The sequence below is a fragment of the Bacillus rossius genome, chromosome 1 (genome assembly GCF_032445375.1).
Source record: "Bacillus rossius redtenbacheri isolate Brsri chromosome 1, Brsri_v3, whole genome shotgun sequence".
Taxonomy (NCBI): domain Eukaryota; kingdom Metazoa; phylum Arthropoda; class Insecta; order Phasmatodea; family Bacillidae; genus Bacillus; species Bacillus rossius.
In genome coordinates this window covers 41,541,330-41,561,804 of record NC_086330.1, presented here as the reverse complement: position 1 = coordinate 41,561,804, position 20,475 = coordinate 41,541,330, and the positions used below count along the sequence as shown (strand labels likewise).

Below are 20,475 nucleotides of genomic sequence, written 5' to 3'. Positions count from 1 at the left end.
TGTAAAAATGGCAAGAATCAGAAATATACAGTGGCTATCACTTTTTGAATTTTCAGACAAAAATTTGTGGGATATTTCAGTTTCACTAACTTCCCCTCTTCATCATCCCGGTAACCATATGCTGGATGAGACATGTATTCTCTATAAATTCAATGCTTGCTATGCATGCCTTGGTAAATAAAAATACCTACCTAATTTTAATAAATAATTAACATAAAAGTCTACAAATAAAGTAATTCATACCTGAATTCAGCGCATGTGTTTAGCATTATGGAATCAATAAGTCTTTAGCTAATATTTTTTGCTACATGGGAAGAGTGGTCACAGTTTAAATTTAAAGGAAATAGCATCACCGCTTATGATGTGAATGTTCACAGCTAGGCACTCATGTGAAATCAAAAAAGTTATACATTTGTTATGGCTTGTTTATGATTGGCATACACACTTAAGAGAATGGTGACTTAGATAATTCTTTCTTTAGCAAAATTGTGTGTACTGTACCTTTGAAATGAGTTCAGAGGTGAATTAGTTAAGCCTTGAGTGAGAAAAAACCTGACCTTTAAGATTACTTTGGACTTTGTTTTATATCCCTTATGTGTGATGGCTGAGGCTGGGCCAAAACCATACACCCCTCGTTCTGTCACATGATGCCTTAGACCGTATGACCACATGGCATGGTATTCACATCCTTAACATTCAAAAAACATTTAACATTTGCTACCTAGCTGAACAAAGAGTTATTAAATTGAGTATATGTATTAACAATACAGCATGCCTTATGTATGCACTTGTCAATTTTTTTTTTACTTTAAAGGTATTTTTTTTTTGTAATAATTTTAGCTGAACAATTGGCCTTTGTTGAACTAGATGAATGAATTATTCAACATTTTGCAAGGAAAGTAAATTAATTTCTATTTTTTAAATGTGAAGTTGATGTTTTTAAGATCGTTACAGTCAAAACAGATCAAAAAGCATATGAAACATTCTGAATCTGTTGATTAAGACAGATGACTCATAGTCTCCACGGAGTGATGAATGCAAACTGTGACCTCAACTTACAATGCATATATGTATACGCTTTCGTTATGGAATTCGGAGCACAACAAAAAAGATTTCCGGTGTACTGGCCAAAAGCAAGTTAACTACATACTTACAATCTACAAACATACATTTATAATATTATTTTACATAATACAAAATAAAGTCAAACTATTCTAGATAATTCTAGCGGAAATCCCTGGTACTTTAAAGCTATTTTAAATAGGGTTCTTAGAGTAGAGATGTGGAGTTAGTGAAGAAGACAGAGTAATTACCTGCACTGTGTGTGAGAGAAGAAGATAGGGTCACAGATGATGGAGAGACATCATTTGTAGGCCGTCCGTCAGGACTCTGACATAGAAATCTTTAGACGATAAATACGTGATTAGAAGGAAGCAGGATAGATTTAGTAACTGAAATGTTGTTGCTAGGTATTAGGATTCCCATCCTCTACCACAGTAGGTAAATTTGTAATAATATTCTGACCTCATTTACAGTGATAGCACCATGTCTCATAGGATTTTTTTTACAGAGAATAAAATTTAATACGACAGAAACTTCCTGCAATACACATTCAACTCAAGTGTTAAGTACTACAGAGTTGAACACAGATCTCAGAGTCATAATTTGGTTGTATCAAAATAACTACAAGACACACCAAAATGCAACACCAAAAAATAGGCTGTTGCAATGTACTTACATATGGTGATGTCCGTACACGTTCATTACCAATTTCTCATCTTTGCTGCAAATATCATACAGTACAGTGTTACTTGAAGTCAACTTACCTTAAAAAGAAAAAAAAATGAAATTCAAGCTAACATCTGTTTACTAAGAAGCCAGAAAATTAATATTTTGTTTGATTTTATAGTGCATGTCATATAACTTGTCTCAAACATAAAAGTTCTCAAAAGAGTAATACTAGTGGTACCCATTTCCCCAAATGTAATTTGCAAAGCGACACATGATGTTTGTTTACAACCACTGACAACCACATGAACTTTGTTTACAAGCACTGCTGACTAAGCAAAACTGGCAGGACAAATAGACCATTGGCACTAGGTTTGCTTTGCTCACAGTCTCTCTTGCTCCCTAGGAGTTGTTAAGAGTTAGGAGCAAATGAACTCAGGTCAAGGTGAAACTACCTAATATCATGCCACAAATGACGATAGCTTAATCAAATTATGTTGTATGTGTTTTTAACATACTGTCAATACGAATATACTCCACATAACCCGCAGTAAAGAAATATAAAACATGTTAACAAAAACACGGTACGTATTCAAAATGTCATGAGATATAAATATGTGATCATCACTGCCATTTGTAACCTGATACCTACATAAGATATTAATTTTCATAAAAAATCACATATGCTGAACATTAGGAACAACACAGACATAGATGATCGCGCTGAAGCAACCAGCAGACAACTTGCCCTCGCAACTCTCCCTCGAGAGGAGAAGCATCAAGGGCATGACCTTGACCTGAGAGCATCTTGCTCCCTCGAGTAAAACGGCCATCCGCCATGCTGTTTCTGACAAGTAATATATGCAAGGCTGCTCTGAGAGTTAAAAGGTCAAAAAGAGACTTTGAGTGAAACAAACCTGCTGCATTTGAGAACTGTAAAATTAGAGATAATTTAGACTTTACTGTATTCCAGATGTTCAATGATGCAGTCGTATAAATAATTGTTAAATATTTGTGTTGGTATTTTCATTTCAACCAAACACTCATCAAAAAAGTAGTATTATTTTACAATATTTTTAAAAATATTAATCTTACTATTAAGTTTAGGGTTATATGTTTGTATTACTTACAAGATGGTTGTTACTGTTAAGCTTTATAAATGTTGAAACAAACATTTTAACTTAGGGTCCATCGTGAAAATATTTTCCATGCTATGCAGGGTTAAATTTGGTCAAAAGTACATTCATGTATATATAAAAATGTAACTCACATTAAAATGCATTTTCCATTACCCACTCATTTAAGATGTACGAAAACACTGCTTATCTTTATTTCATTAATTTTTGAAATGGTTAACATTAGCTGTAATTTTATCACCAATTTTCTATTTGGTTTACATTGAAATATTTTTTTTTTGTTATGACTGTGTATTGCCAAGACATTTAAAATATCATCCAATCAGGGTGAAGTGATTTGATTTGTGAGGTTTGAACATAACCCTTCACATAACACACAGTCGTAAGAAATTATGAGCACTATGTGAATTCCACGACATTTGAAATCTGCTATAATGAAAATTTTAAATCTGAAATAATGATAATGTCCAGTCATTTATTACCCTTACTGAACATAGCTGTGAAACATGAATTTGTACCTACGAGAGTCATTGTAAAAGTAAAGAATGTTTTGATCTGAAGAGCCACGCAGTTCTCCCACCACCACGTCATGGACCTACCCAGTCCTTTGTGCCAGTCTAATGCTACCAGTGAGCCGAAACAGTTGTTTACTGGTCGTAGAAATATGTGACCAAATTAAAGATCTCGCCAAGTGTGAGGTTGTATTGTAATATGCTTTTTTAGTGCGAAAAAAGGTTTGCCATATCGAAATTTACAGACAGATAACTAAGGTTTATGGTAACGAGATGAATGAAGCTTCAGTTCGAAAATGGTGCATTATGTTTAATGGCAAACGGATATTCATGATGAAAAATGCTCGGGACGACCTTCAGTTGTTAATGACAAACTCAAATCAAGAACTGTGGAAAAAATTCAACAGGATAAACATTTCACTATAGATGGACACAATTAGTTCATTCCTAAATTTCAAGGGCAATTCTTTATAAAATTGTGATTGGTGATTTTGGGCTACAGAAAAGTGTGTGTCAGGTGGGTTCCTTGAGTTTTGACAGATGAACACAAACAAAAACAGATGGCAGCTGCACTGACTTTGCCCAGTCGGTACAACAAGAATGGTGAGGAGTTTTCGAACCACATTGTTACTGGTGATGAGACCTGGATTTCTCATAAAACTCCAGAAACAAAGCACCAGTCAACAGAATGGCATAATTCCTAATCCCCAACAAGACTAAAGAACCCAAACAAATTCAGATCACCAAAAAAGTTATAGTTACAGTTTTTTGGGATCAAAAGGGCGTCCTAATCATTGACTACATGCCTAGAGGGGAGACCATTAAGTGCAGTGACCTACTATCAGGTTCTTAACTGACTTCGCCATGCCATTCATAAAGAATGGCAGGGAATGCTGTCCAGAGCCATTGTGCTTCTTCGTGATAACACACCTCCGTATGCCGCTGTGTTGACGAACAACTTGCTTCAGCAGTTTAAGTGGCAAATTTTTGAACATCCTCTAAGTGATTATCATCTTTTCTCCAAATTGTAAGATGTTTTGGCTGGGAACCACTATGGAAGTGACAACGAACTGTAAGAGGATGATAATGACTGGTTTGACAACTTGGCGGTAACTGAGTATGCAGAAGGCATAGAAAATCTGCTGATATACTATGAAAAATGTTTAAATTTGTATGGAGACTACGTAGAAAAATAGCTTAGGTATCATGTGTAGTAAAATAAGTTCTGTTTCATTATCTGAAATAAAAATATCTAGAAAAACAAACACAATTTTCCTTTAAGTACTAAAAATTAACTTTGCTAATGGACGTAGTTTTTTCCCTCCTAAAATATCTTTGTTATAACTTCTTATAGAAATTAAGCACAGGAATCTAAACTGGATGTCTTCATAATCAATACACAAATTATACATCTCAGCATAGCTATTTTCATAATTAGCTTTATTTTATATCAGATTAACGTCAATATTGGACTTATCATGCAGAAATTAAATTTGCTTTAATATTAATAAAATAATACTAAAGCATTTGTGTAGTAAATATTTATTACTGAACAAAGAGGCTATGGTAGTAATAAACAGATAAAAATATATTATTTCCTCTTTGATTAGATTTGCCTTACATGCATGGGAATCCTTATTCTGGCAACATCATTTGACAGTTATATTTTGAAAGAAATGATTAGTTTTACCATAGTAAAGAAAAATAAGAGATGAAATCATAGGTATGTTTAGAAAGTTTAAAGGTTTGTAAAATTAATTAATTTTCTTATGGTAATGTTATGAAAATGTTACTATATTAATGTTCACAACAATAATTTTGTATTTAATGTAAAATGTCTAACTTATTTTAATAAAATTTAATACATATTGATTTAAATTATTAAAACTCATTATAAAATAAAAACAGAAATTAATTACACTCATTAAAATAAAGTTTTACATACTCTTTTTGGAAATAAATTGTAAAATGAATAGTATAAAAATAAATATGTACTAAAACAATCACTACAAGTACCCTAGAATTTGAACAAATGAAGACACTTACTTTTCTCTCTCTTCCAGCTCCACTGGATTATTGTCTACAAAATTGAAAAGGTAAAAAACACCATGTTAGTTTAGCTTGGTTGTTAAGCATTAGCTAGATTCAAAATAACTAAAAAATTAGGAAGTGTATGTAAAAATACACACACACATACAAAAAAAGCTATTCAAGCATTTCAAAACTTCATCAAAAACAAATTACTCTTATTAGACCTAACTGTTTCAGTAGCTCTGCAAGCAAATCCATGCAAGTGCAAGATACCCACAGCCATTGAAAAGCCCCAAGACAAAACTGTACATTCATGCTAAGTTAACAGCTGCAAACAAGTTGAAAGTGGATGAAATAAGTCAGTAGGATATAGGTAATTTGGATCCAAAATATTCTTCATAAAATTTCATAAAGACTTGTAAAAAAAAAAATCTGAGTTCAATCAAAGTGTAAATACTAAAAATGTTTTTTAGAAATTTTTAATTTTACCAATGCAGAAATTTTCTTATCAGATATTAGCTCATATTGGCCACATATATATAAATCAGTTATCATGAGGTAATTCTTTTATAAATAAATATATAATTTTTTACAAAAAAATTACAAAATTTCAAAAAAAAATACTATAAAGTTTAAACAGTTAAATTATTGCTGTTCAGCGATGTCCTTTTTTCATCCACAAACATTTTATTAGAAAAAACTAATCTGTCAGTTAAAAACTCTTTAAGTACTGCTCCATAATGTACATTACCAAAAAAATACTGAAATAAAATGTGACTGTTTGGAGGTTGAGCGAGACCTCCCAGTCAACATGGCCTGTCATGCACGCGCCAGAAGGGGGTCCCCCGTCTAAGAGAACCCCTACAGCCCCAACAGCCCTGGAAACCAAACGGTGCGGTGGGTGCAGACTACAGTGCCCACGGCGGGACGGCCACTCCCCCGCGTCACTTACACTTGTCGTCCGCGCGCTTTCTCCTGCACACGATGATGATGATGACGCACACTATGAGCACCATGATGATCGCGCCGACCACCACCGCCACGATGATTATCATGTTCTCCTTCTCCATCCCCCACCAGCTGAGGTGAGCTGCTGGAAAAGAAAGAAGACGGGAATAGTGTCGTCTTTCCCCGCTCTCTGTGCAGGGATGGACACATGTCGAACATTGGGAGGGGCGAACGGCCCGAGGATACCTCCCAGTCAGGCTAAATGAGAAGTCCAAAAATTTTTAAAAAAAAAAAAAAAAAAAAAAAAAAAAAAAAAAAAAATGCTATTTTAACACATTAATGACCTTTCTAAAATTCATCATTAAAGCTGTGAAGTAGCTTATTTGTTGTTCTCTTTACAGTTTATTAATTTAAGTTTTTTTTTTGAATAAGCAGGGTGGGCGATCGTCCCATTGCCTCTCCCTAAGACACCCACTGTCTCTGTGCTGGGCTTAATATTGCTCGAGCGAGGGTTAAGAACTACGTGGGCAGTGGATTCTCATCAATGCAATCACTTAAGGAATAGACTTTTTAAAATGGTTCGTGCTTATATTAGAACATTAACATTTACACTTTAGTTTGCAGTAGGTTGAGGTAAAAAATTTAATTTCTTAGCACCTTGTTAAAAGACTAATTTTCAAATGGCAGCCAATAAAATCTCTTTGATTTTTTTTTAAAATCAGACACATAATTTTTTTAAACTTAAGTCTTGACAATAATTTCAATTAAATGAACAACTAAGGCAGTGTTTGGACTGTCAAATTTTGTTGACTTAATTACTGTGTGACCTCATAATTAATTAAAATGTAAGATATACTGTGTTAGCAGAAATCAAATCTATCCATTAGTGCTGTTCTGGATTATCCCTTTTGTGTCCGACCGCTATTATTGGCTGCAGTTCTGATGATATAAGCTATTAGTTTCGTGAAAATAGTATTTCCTTTCAGGTTTCTACATCATTTTCATTTCAACTGAGGCTTGATTTTTACATTGATACTTAAACTGATACATAAAATATAGCTAGAATTTGTTAATACGTAAAATCAGGCCAAAGGGTAGATATAAGGTAGTTTTTAAAAAAATTAAAAACTCTATTTCTTAGTATGAATAAATCGTGCTTGCGTGTAGAGTTATTATACCTCCCAAGAGTAGTACTGCACCAAAAAGTTTTGTTTGAAAGGTTATTTGATGAGACAAACCATTATCTCAATAGGGGGAAAATATGGGTTAAATGACAAAAAATTACAACTCGCTTAGTAAACACAATATCTAACCTATCAAGTTGTTTTAAACCTTAATATTATCAAAATATTTTGTCTTAGAAGTGTTTTTATAATGGCCAGCCATAGCGCAAGGGGGAAAAAAATGGAAATTGGTAAGTATTTAGTTATTTTCATTGAACTTTGGAGCTTTATTCCATTGTACAGAAATATGATATTTAAATTATCTGAAGCTGTTGGCCAATCCTCTAGGAATTTCTTTTAGTATTTTTTATCAACATTTTTAAACCAGCAAAAGGTTTATGTTAACTCTCACTTTAAACGAGGGGGCTTTCCAAAAATAAGTTTCATAACTTTTTTTCCCCACAGAGAAGCTGTATTACACAGTAAAAACACATTGGCACAATACATTTTTTCCCCTGAGTACAGCACGGGAGGAGCTAGAACAGAGGAGGCATAGCACGGGCACAGGATGCCCAAGAATAGAGATGCACAGCAGACTGATAAGCCTGGGCTCATTCGAGTGCAGACCAGTATGGGAAGAAAGACGAGAGCTGGAAACATGGCTACCAATGGAAGTGCGTGCTGTCTTGCGCTGTGAATGTGACTAGAGTTTCAGTTATTCATTATCGCCTGCAGAGCAACTATGGAGATGAAGTCATGACCCGTTAAATGGTTGGGCACTGGTGTTCGATGTTCGGTGAATGAAGGCAGAGCGTAGAAGATGAAGATCCGAACTGTCCACGACTGCGACACATGTCGGTCGACGACAGCCGTGTGACTGGCATGTAACTGTGAGTGATGTCACTTCCACACTGGGTGACGGATGTGCTTGAACTCACCACATGATTCACAACTTGTTGGGATATCAGAAGGTGGCGGCAAGATGGGTGACACAAGACTGCAATAGTGGCATTAAGCCTCTAACACTTGATGCGGTAGGAGCACATGGGCAATGACTTCCTGTATTTAAATTACCGGTAAGACCTTTCAAATTGTTTAGGATACAGTGCATAACTTAACCAACCAAAGAATATCTATACACAAGGATGCGTTGATTTCAGGTCTAAAGTGAAAGTGAATGAATATAATTAACTTGTTTTAAAACATATGTGCATATAGATTTGGGAAATGCCTTGAATCAACAGAATGTTTGATGCTTTGGATTTAAAAATTTTATGATTATATTTTTAAGTTTAAGTGGTGCAATTCTGAATTTAAATATACGACCATTCTGAGAATTTTTAAGGCAACTACATTTTATAATAAATGTATTGTAAAATACTGTACTAAAATAATTAAAAATTCATATCACAAGTATAAGACCAGTGACTATCATTGACAATTGGATTAAAATAAGTGTGACTTAGAAAATGACTCCTGAAATGCAGTCCAAAACTTAGTGTCACCCAAAGTGCAGACACAGGTCACTGGGTCTTCTCGTACAACAGAAGGGAAGTGTGAACAGGTGAACATATAAACAAGGCCGAGCTTCCAAAAAATGTTTGAGCAACAGTGAACCGACTCAGGTGAAAATGCAGCTGCAATTTTTGATTAATTAAATTAGCTGCTTACATGTTGCATGTTTGGCTTGCAGTTACCTACATCACGGTCCATGAAGCCTAGGCATGGTTTCATAATGAGTTGGTGGCATTTAAAGTAATTCATTCGTATGCCAGGGGTGCACACAAGAGGGTGTAACGACGCAGACTGCGTCATTAAAATTTCAGGGAGGGGGGGGGGGGTGGTGGTGGTTAAAAGACGAGAAAAATGTATATATTATTTACATAATTATAACTTCTAATGTGAAAATACGTTTCTGGTGCTTTGATAATTGAAAGGGATCTTGTAAATCAAATTGGCAACCCCGCACTTTCCTCAACAAAAGCAGTTTGGCATCTGTCGGTTCAGGATGGAAATATTACCTGATATATGACCAAAATTATTATTAGAAAATCATTTTTAATTAATGCAAAATGTGATAAAATATAATACTAAAAAAGTATAATATTATAAAATAATTGAGTAAATCATTGAGAAAATGGCATAAAAAATTTCGGGGGGGGGGGGGGGGGCATCATTAGGTTAGGGGGGGGTGAGTCATAGTGTTTGGGGGGGGGGGGGGCACCTCTGCGTATGCCATAGCCTGTTATGCATCTATGAAAGGGTGTTTGGAGGCCACTGGCAAAGCATCCAGGAAGCTAAGAAGCAGTGCTTCCCTAAAAAAAAAATGCATTACCAAACTAAAAATACTTTAAGTAGCCTCTAAGAGCAACAGCCACAACTACACAAACAACTAACATTTTGCCTCTGATTGAATGGAGCTGTATTTCACTCTTGGAAAAGCAAAACTAATGGACTGGTGTCTCACTCTAGAGAGCAGTGGAGGTATAAGAACAGTGCCAATCTTGTGCCAAGCTAGTGAAGGTAGCCAAATATGCAGCATCCACTGGTGTAAAAGTAAAGTTGTAGACCATGAGTCCTGATATGGTTTATTACATTTTTAAAATGAACTATGTTAATTAACACATACAAATGTTTAAGTTCATTAGGTAAAGTATATTTGTAATATACAAAATAATAATCATACTATGTAGAACTAAGTGTGACTCCATTTTTTTTTCTTAGGAAAAACTACATCTAATTAATGTCTCTTGCCAAATAAACTTTATTGTATTCTATAGAATTTAATATAAAAACTTTTTAATTAATATTTGGTGAACATTTAGAAATTTTATGAGGGAAAATATTTTTATCATATTACAAACACCGGTTCCACAAAACATCAAATTAAACCTGAAATCATCTGAGTCATGTTCCAAAGTTATAAGCAAATTAGACATGACAAAACTCAAGGAGGTAAAAACTTTTATAATTTCTTAAATACCGTAATCATAAGGTATCCTGTGTGAACATTACACAACCAAATGAAGTGGCAGATCCAGCATTTTGGTTTGGGAGAGGCTGAGGGCCTTCTTATAAAAATTTAACATTTGAAAACACACTATACCTACTTCAAATGGATTAAGTCAGTATAAGTAACGAAAATTGTACTGTGGGTAGTGTAGTACTAAGAAAGTAGGATAATATCAAGTAAAATTTGAGATTTGTCAGGGTTGGACCCAGATGCTTTTATTGGGGGGCTCCCCTTGAGCCCCCGCCCCCACCCCCCTAAGCACCCTTCACGGATCTGCTTCTGGTGTGCATCACAGGAAACATAAAACAAATGTTCTAGTTGCAAGCTGATATAAAAAAGAGTCATGTTAATGTTGGTTCCGGTACTCATTAGAAGTTGTAGAGGTAGTGGTCATATAGTTTTCAACTACTCCAGGTTTAGTTCCAGAGCATTAACTTTGGAATTGCAAATTCACACTGTTGGAGTCCCCAGTTAAATCCCAGGATCCACTAAGCTGCTGAATTTATGGGTGGAAATCTTCTCGGTTGTAGTACTTATGACAAAAGAGGAGTTGGGGTTTTCTCTGGTTACTCCTATTTCTCCTGCTATCTGCATCATTCCACTAGCTTCTTCTTCACCAGATTTCACCACATCTGCACGTTAGCAGGGCGAGACTGTTCTGAGAGCAGCAAGTTTCATAGAGTGTCTCAGGTTTATTTCCTGAGTTACCAGTTCAACAATGGGAATTTTGAGCAACAAATTGAATAAATTAAACAGGTGGAAAGTCAGGAAAAATCAGAGAAAAGTCTGGGAAGTTAAAACTGATCAGGAGAAGTCAGAGAATTTATTTTAAATCCTGAAAAAGTCATGGGAATTCTTGTGATAGTAATTAGAGGAGAAAAAGTCTTGCCAAAGTCAGCTATGGGATGGTAGAGGCAGGATGTACTTTATTTCTTTCAAAAAATTGCAAAATAGGTAAATTATTTTAAAAAAATAGGGAAACTTGAAATTTTGTTCATGGAAGATCAGGGGAATTTTATTACATATTTTTGTGGATACCTTAAATCATTTTAGTAAAATAATATTTGGTTTGAAATGTTAGTTACTTACACGGAACAAGAGCAGTGAATTTTTAAATAAATTTGTGAGTAAAGGGTCGGAGAGAGGAGTACATATAAAAATTTGCTGTTACACCTCTGCTTATATCAATTAAACTAGTTGATATTTTACAGCAAGTTCAAAAGTATTATTAATTTAATTTCTGGCTGTTTAGATAGGTGGAAATGAAAGGATTGTAGCCCAATACAAACAGGCATCTTTCGTATGCAAGAAGATGGAACATCAAACCTGACATTCAGAATCAATCTATAGGACAGACACGCCACATTCTGCATACATTTAAGCAGGAAATGAGATTCATAAACTACTTTGCAGCTTCACTATGGTTGTGAGGGCTGTCAAAGTACGGAGCTGCCAGGACCTCCCCACAACAACCAAACTTCTAACGACCTTGTATCTGACAAAAATGATGGACACATTCAATCAATAGGTAGGGGAGCAGGGGGTAATGAGGATCAGTGGGGAATGGCGATCACCCTCTTTTCTCTGTTCCTACGTATGTTGGGCGCATCCCGACGTGTGCGGCCATCTCTATTGATGCAATGGAACTACGTGCTATTCCTACATCAGAGTCGTGTTGTTCTCCAGTGTGTAAAGTAAAGTGGAAGTTTTTTTGCTGTTTTCTTGTAATTTTCTGCACTTATTACTTTAAATGTAAGTAATAACAATAGACCTATCGATACTAAATAGTATTATTTACTTATTGCTAGTTATATTGACTTTATTTTAATGCCAAAGTGATTTTAAAAAAGTTAATATTAATGTTTCTGTAGCGACCAATAAGATGGCGGGCATGTTGGGGCAATGGAGATCAGCGTGATCGCCATTCCCCGCTTATGATCGCCATTCCCCGCTTATGATCGCCATTCCCCGCAAGTTGTCATGATGGTTTAATTTAGTTTATTGCGTCAATTAGATCTATTTTTAGTACATTTTTGGACAAAGATGTTGGTCAAGTCATGGTTACAAAATACAAAATATTGAATAAATAATAAGAAAGAAATTATTCTGAAACACTGTCAAACAATGTCTTTTCTTCTGTTGGTTAACATTATTGTAAAAAAATGGCCAGCGTTTACATATTTTGTACCATTATCCTGAAACAATTGGTCTGACGCTACCTATTTTTTGAGTGCACTTAATAAATCGCGGCCTGTCGAGGCAGTGTGTACGAAATAACAACGCTAGTGTAGTAAGCCCCCTAACAAATGCATATTGAGAACTTTTTTGCTTTGTATCGTTATTTGATTATATCAATATCAATATAATATTAAGATTTGAGAAGAGCGGCGTTCAAGTTTGCAGGGAAGAAAGGACTTCCTCACAATTTCAATAAAGCTAGCAGAATGGCAGGGCGGGACTGGCTTGGATTCCTGCGAAGAAACTCATCGCTTTCCGTTCGAAAGCCTGAAGCAACAAGCATGGGGCGAATAAAGGGTTTCAACAGAGAAGAAGTGTCAAAGTTTTTTTTAATAACATTGTAGATGTAATGTCCAAGCATAAGTTTTCCCCTTCTCAAGTATTTAACATGGATGAAACAGGGTTGGGGACTGTTCAAGAACTTGGCAATGTAATTGTGCCAAAGGGACAAAAAAGAATTGGTTCAGTTACGAGCTGGGAAAGGGGGAAAATTATTACTGTCATATGTTCAGTGAATGCTGCTGGTAGTTTTCTTCCGCTGTTGTTTGTGTTTCCACGAAAAGAATGAGCCCTACTGTGGAAAAAGATGGACCTCCTGGAGCAATGTACACATGCTCAAATAATGGTTGGTCAAATGAAACCATATTTATGGACTGGCTTCGACACTTCCACAACCATGTGAAATCATCTCCAGAGAAACCTGTTCTGTTGATCCTTGACAACCATTACAGTCATGTGACACTTGAAGCATATAACTTTTCGAAACTTCATGGAATTGTCATGGTTTCAATTCCACCCCGTTCCTCGCACCGTTTACAACCACTAGATGTCACATTTTTTGGGCCACTGAAGAAGGCGTACCATAGGGAATGTGATATTTTTATGAAGTTAAATGCACAGAGGATAATTAGGCCTGATGACTTTGCAGCTCTGTTTAATCGTGCCTATTCACATGTAGCCACAATTGCAAAAGGTGTATCAGGATTTAGAGCCACAGGAATTATGCCTCTGGATGTTAATATATTTATAAATGAAGACTTCAAATTTGAAATAGAATGTGGAAACCAAACTACAGTGCCCCAGGCTTCCTCTTCACAACAGGAGTCCACGCCATAAAATGAAATGCCTACAACAGAACCAATTGCCTCACCCACTTCTACACGGAACAGTCCTTCAGTTTCTTTTGAAAGTGTTTCACCTCTACCCGCAAAAGCACAATAGTCCTACAGTTTCTTTCGAAAGTGTTTCGCCTCTACCCGTAAAAGCACAATCAGTGAACACTGTTTTGAAAGGTAGAAGAAAACAACATTCAGAGATATTGACTGCCACACCACAAAAGAAGAATTTGTAAATGAAGGCCCAAAAGAAAATCGAAAAAAGGAAAAAAAAACCTAACGAATCTGCACATAGAAAGAAAACAAAAGTGGACACTACATCAAGAAAAACTCCAGCAAGAAGATCCAGAAGGAATTTATAAATGGAGTTATACATGTTCAGAGTGCGACAATGTTGATAACAGAGATCTTTATGACGACGCTACAAGTGATGACATTTCTGAGTGCGATGAGGGAAAATGCTTAGTGTTTGGTGAATTTTGTATGGAAAATGAAATGTGGTATAGGTGCACAGTTTGTGGGCTTTGGGCTCATTCTCTCTGTACTGGATGGGAAAGTCCTGAAGGCTACACTTGCGACTTTTGTGTACGTAAAAATGCAAAATGGTTCTAAAGAATCAGTTAACTATGTATAGGTACTTCTTACTACTTCTTTTTTTAATGCATACCTAGTCTAATTTGGATGTAGACTAATTAGCTGCATTTTTTATTAGGGCCATTTGTACCATGTAAATGCTAGTGCCCTGTTCATGTATTATTAATATCCGTTAATGTAGCCATAGTTATCCAAATGGCTGTAAATCGCTTATTTCATTCCAGTTTTAAAACAAGTTAACATTTGATGTTTTGATCACGATTGCCCCATATCATGATCGCTATTACCCCAAACTGTGGGTAATGGCGATCAATGCAGTACATGTACTTAATATTTTTTAAATGTTAATGTTTTGTTAAAAATCAAAAGGTGACTATAAAATAATATAGTCTAATGTGTGCCAAAAGTGTATGATTTTTTTCACTTCGTTAAAAATGTTTTTTTTTATGTTGAAAAACTGATTTCTGCTTAAGTGATCACCATTCCCCCCTGCTCCCCTACCTTCAAAAGCATTTATGAAGTAAGCACTACAGAAAAAAATATTTCTTACACTAGGATGTACCAATGTTTCATAGTTAAAGAGAGGATTATGATGAAAACTTGAAAAAAATTTCAGTATCAGTGGCACAATAAAATACCAATGTAAGATGTGTATTTGGCAATTATACATGTCCCATCTATTCAAGATTATATGAACTATGACAGTGTAAGGCCAAGAAACTATTGAGTTACTTACTCTGTAAATTAAAGTCAGTCAACACATACCTAGTATATATAACACATACAAACAGTTCACTGCACAGACCAACACTCTGATTAAATTTAGTTTAGTTTTTAGTTATGAATTAAAAAAATAAAACTAAAATTAATCATAGTCCATAGCCATTTTTATTAAATTTTTGTAAATTTTGACTAATTGCAAGCTACTCTCTGCCAGTCACGTATCAGTAAGTATGGATTCATAAATGAATTTCCAGTCGGAATTGAAAAACCTTTTTCTTGGATTTTAGATTGTTATGATATAATGCATGTGTGAAGAAGTCCTAATTATTTAATAAATAATTCATAATCTCTAAACATACCAATTATAGTTTCTTTGAGTGAGGTTAGGGGACATTCTTTGTTCACTTTTGTGTTTACGACCTTAACATATACTTTTAATTAGCTGGATACCTGTATGTATTAGGCTAGTAAGCATGCAAATTGTGACAGACTAATTTTGTTAAAATATCATGCCATTAACACCTAAAATAAAATGTAACAGTACATTTCTTAGTTTACATAAGAAATTTTAAACTAGGATGTAATTAAATTTAATTGATGGTCAAAAGATGAAATATAAGTATTTTAGGATTATGTCTCAACTATTCAAATATAATACAGATTTACTACAATTATATTAATTTTGGTAGGTCATATGTGTAACATGGAAAAATGTTAATAACATAAATTGAATACCAGACAAATGACAAGAAGATATCAGGAGATAAGTTGTAAGCCAGAGAAACAAGCATATTCTATTTTCATGTCAAATATTATTCATTCTAACAATAAGACAAAAAGTATCATAATAGTATTTATAAATCCTTTATTTCCACCCAAATGTAAACACTAATCACTGTCACAAATTTGTTTTTATATTTATGAATAGTTTGATTTTAAAATAAAATACTTCTTGACAACACAAGCCTAAGGTTACTTTTTTTGTGAATGCACAGAAAAATTAATTTCTGCTCGATCACAAGGCACTGTTGTGTGTTTAGAAGCATTCTGCAACGCAGGCACGTGAAGCCACTGAAAGCCACATGCAGTTCAGCATGCAGCATGCCATGAGCAGAGAAGTGGAGTGAGAAAAAAGAAAAGGCCCGCTACAAGCAAACATCATACCTGTGTCTCGGAACTTACTACTTTTCTCCTGGTAGGCTAGAAGCATTCGATAACTAAATCAGTATGTACTTACTTGGAGGCTCAACAGAGACGGTTTGGCTCAAAAGTGTCATGAGAAACTCTACGTCATTAGAACAGTTACTTTTGCAACCAGCCCAAACATTTTATCATAAAAATGATAGTTCCTTGACTACACCTTCAGGCTGTAGCGTAGCCACGAATTTAGTTTGGGAAGGGCCCAACCAGCGTGGAGCTGTACAAATGTTATAGCTAAAAATGTATCAAAATTTATAATAACTGAAATGAACATTATATCCCACATTTCTTGAATGAGGAAGACAAAATAAAAAAAATCTCATGAAAATATTTCTAATGACTTAAGATTTTAAGTGCCTTTAAATGTAACACATCAAATATTGAGCCTCAGAGGAGTAAATAGTATGCTTTATAGCATTTTAACTGCTCTAAGAGTGTTAAACGTTACATTAAAAATTGCAACAATATGGTGGTATCTAAATCTTTAAATAATTAATTAGTTTATTATTATATTTTATCTTCCAGAAGGGTTTGGGTACCCTTGGCCACCCTATTGCTACAGCACTGCCTTCTCGTTTCCTATCTTCAGAAAAACACTCTTGACATGACAATGTTGTGCTTTAATGTTTGGGTCGCAGAACGTATTCGGTAATGTCATGGCATGACATTATAAGTTTCATAAATAATTGCACTTATAAGAAATTATTAAAATAGTGTCCATCAATAAATTCAACTCTTTCGGCATCAGAATCCTGCAAACAGTAACATATTTTAAGATGTGCAAACATGTTATGTGCAAAAGCATTAACTTGGAACTTCGTATATATTATGATTCCTGCCTAGCAGTCAGTACTGAAAGGTTATTATTTGTCATGTCACAATATTTATTTCTGTATACACGTATAAAAGTATATTATCGAGATACTAATAAGGGATTGTAATTTATCTGTGCTAAGCAATTAAATCCAACTTTTATAAATGCGAAGCTCTTTTGCTGAGAATGTATTTGAGACCATGGCAATCATTTTAACTGCTAAACATTAATTTTTTAAATATAAATAAGGGCATATTCAGGTCATAAAAGTCCCAAAAGTCACAAAAAAAATAAGGATATTGAAGGACTGGTCATGAAAATCTCGAAAAAAACTGAATAAACAGCTGAAAGCTACAAAACTTTTATTTAGAGCTAACTCTCTTACATTATCCTTTAAATGACTCCTTACTTCAGTTTATACGAGGGTTATTTTTTTTTCAACCTCCGATCGGCTGTAATAAAAAAAGGGAATGAATTGGGAAATTATGTCAAAAAAAAAACGTACATCTTTACTCTATTTTTCCACATAATCACCGTGCAGATTGAGGCATTTTTCGTACCGATGCACCAGCTTTCCAATACCCTCTGCATAAAATGATGCCTCCTGCCTATTCAGCCACGTTTTAACAGTGCTCATTCGGCGATGGATTTCTGCTGCAGTGTACCCTTCTGCCTGTAAGAAACGGATGACTCCACGCAGCTCGCATTTCGCCGTACAGTTTATAGTTGCAGCCATGTTGACATTCCCATAACCAACCTTCAACTGAGGTGTGAGTTGGCCGCTCCACATGGTTGGTGGAAGGGGGTAAACACTACGAGACGTGTCGATTTGTGTACGAGCGATTAGGGTATCGATTAATGGGCATGCCATGGAGAAATGAAACTGTAATCACATTGCAGGGCACTGTTAAAACGTGGCTGAATAGGCAGGAGGCATCATTTTATGCAGAGGGTATTGGAAAGCTGGTGCATCGGTACGACAAATGCCTCAATCTGCACAGTGATTATGTGGAAAAATAGAGTAAAGATGTATGTTTCTTTTGACATTAAAATAATTTCCCAATTCATTCCCGTTTTTTTATTACAGCCGATCGGAGGTTGAAAAAAAATAACCCTCGTAGTTGTGCATGTAGAAAGTATTTCTGAAAATATTTTAGCTTTTTTAACTTAAAAATCTGTATGTTCCTGCAAATTGTAGAAAATTTCATATTGCATTTTCATCAATTTGATTTTTGGTCATGTATATAGATTTAAAAAACAATCTTTGAGAAAAAAAACTTATAAATTTTTTTTTAAAAGATTCTGAAAAATCCCTGAAATTGGTTCACTAGGTATTTGTGAGACTTAATTCCAAAATGATATTTTATTGTGCTTGACATCAGCTGGGCAGTACGACACTTATGATCATCTTTCAGGAGTATTAAGGCAGTTCTTCGAAGGTTCATGACGTCAGCCAGAAGCAACATTTGATGCTAATTAATAATGAATGAGGTCACGTCTGGCTGAGTTAAGTGTTAAAGTAAGGGCCGACGCGAACATGGGCAGAGCAGTGTAGTCACCTTGGGTGCAATAGTAAAGTGTCTGTCAAAAGTTGGTCTTCCCCTCTTACATATAATATTTTGCACGGGGTGGGACTGAATCAGGCTTACTGTAAAATAAAAAAATGAATCAACTTGGGATTTGTGTTAGTTTTATGTTCCTTTCTCATTTTCTAGTGTGAACTTGAAACAAAACGTAAATAGCCATTTGGTTGGATCTTGTCTCTGCTGCCTGTGGTTAAGACGACTATTTTGAAAACCACTATGAGCCACATAGTTTAGTTCACTGATCTGCTTTTTCTTAATGAAAATATTTCAAGCTGTTTTGATATGTGTGAGTGTTTCAGAGGAACACATTAAAATCAGAACCTGATATGACTACACAAAATAAATTTAATCGTGTGTTTTTTAGGAAATGTTTGAAAATGTTGATTTTATTTAATTAAATTTAAAATGTTAACTATTTTTTTGCGGTAATTACATTGACTTGCTTGAATTATTTAAACATTTCCCAGAATTTTATTAATATAAGCATTAAGCAACTAATTAACCCCTAATATTGTTGTGACTGAGAACAAACTTCATATATTATACATACATTGTTTACATTGTTTGCATGATGTTGATATCCATGACTTTCTTTGTCGGTTGTTTTTTTTCCATGGTGATAATATGTTTTGTTCGTATGAATTATGTACCATTAAAGAGTAAGTAAACTTGAGTTAACTAATTTGGTTCTATATCATTATACCTTGCTTTCACAATAGGTTATGGGCCCAGAAACGTGAAATTATGATATATATTATGAAATTATGATATAGACGTAAGAAAACATGGTATTAGATATGGCAGCAGGACAAGCTCATAGCTCATTGCCGACGATCGAAAAGTTGGTCGGACGGGAAAACTATAATACTTGGCAGTTTGCAATGAGAACTTATCTGGAACATGAAGAATTGTGGCAGTGTGTCACAGGTGAAGAAAAGGATGACAAGAAGATTATACGCGCTCGGGCAAAGATTATTTTGTCAATCAGCTCTGTAAATTATGTACATGTTCAAGACACTTGTACAGCAAAGGAGGCATGGGACAAGTTGAAGAATGCTTTTCAGGATTCAGGGTTAACAAGAAGAGTAGGATTGTTAAGGTCTCTAATTACGACTAGGTTAGAAAGCTGTACTTCTGTAGAAGAGTATGTCAATAGTATTATAACTACTACACACAAACTCAGAGGCATTAATTTTGAGGTTAGTGAAGAGTGGATTGGAACATTATTGTTAGCCGGGTTGCCAGATGATTATAGGCCAATGATAATGGGACTAGAAAGTTCAGGAGCGCCTATTACTGGAGATTCTATTAAGACCAAACTATTGCAAGAAGTCCAAGTAACTGCAAGAAAACCAGGAGTTCCTGAACAAGAGTCTGCCTTCTACAGCTCCAAGGCGAGGAGGGATTTCAACAAGGGTCCCAAGTGTTTTGACTGCAATGGGTATGGCCACATAGCACGTCATTGCCCCCAACGATTTGAACGTGCAAGATATTCAGAGCACAAGGGCACAGAAAATAAAGGCGCCGGTCACCGTGCTTTTCTGAATGTTGTCCTCACTACAGGAAATGCTGATACTGAGGAATGGTACATTGATTCGGGGGCAACTGCACATATTACAAGAAAACTCAGCTGGCTATCAGGCACTCGTGAAGATACAAATGATCAAATCATGA

General features: G+C 35.1%; 1 protein-coding gene across 1 annotated transcript in view; it reads right to left on the bottom strand.

Annotated features, from left to right (window-relative positions):
- Window positions 1-20,475, bottom strand: part of LOC134546245 (hemicentin-1) — a 505,078-nt gene that overhangs the window by 54,216 nt on the left and 430,387 nt on the right. The window contains exons 14-16 of the mRNA XM_063388969.1: window positions 6,360-6,500; window positions 5,423-5,456; window positions 1,739-1,783 (exon numbers count right to left, since the gene is read on the bottom strand). Coding sequence (XP_063245039.1) covers window positions 1,739-1,783; window positions 5,423-5,456; window positions 6,360-6,500 — 220 coding nt within the window. The remainder of the gene's footprint in view (window positions 1-1,738; window positions 1,784-5,422; window positions 5,457-6,359; window positions 6,501-20,475) is intronic.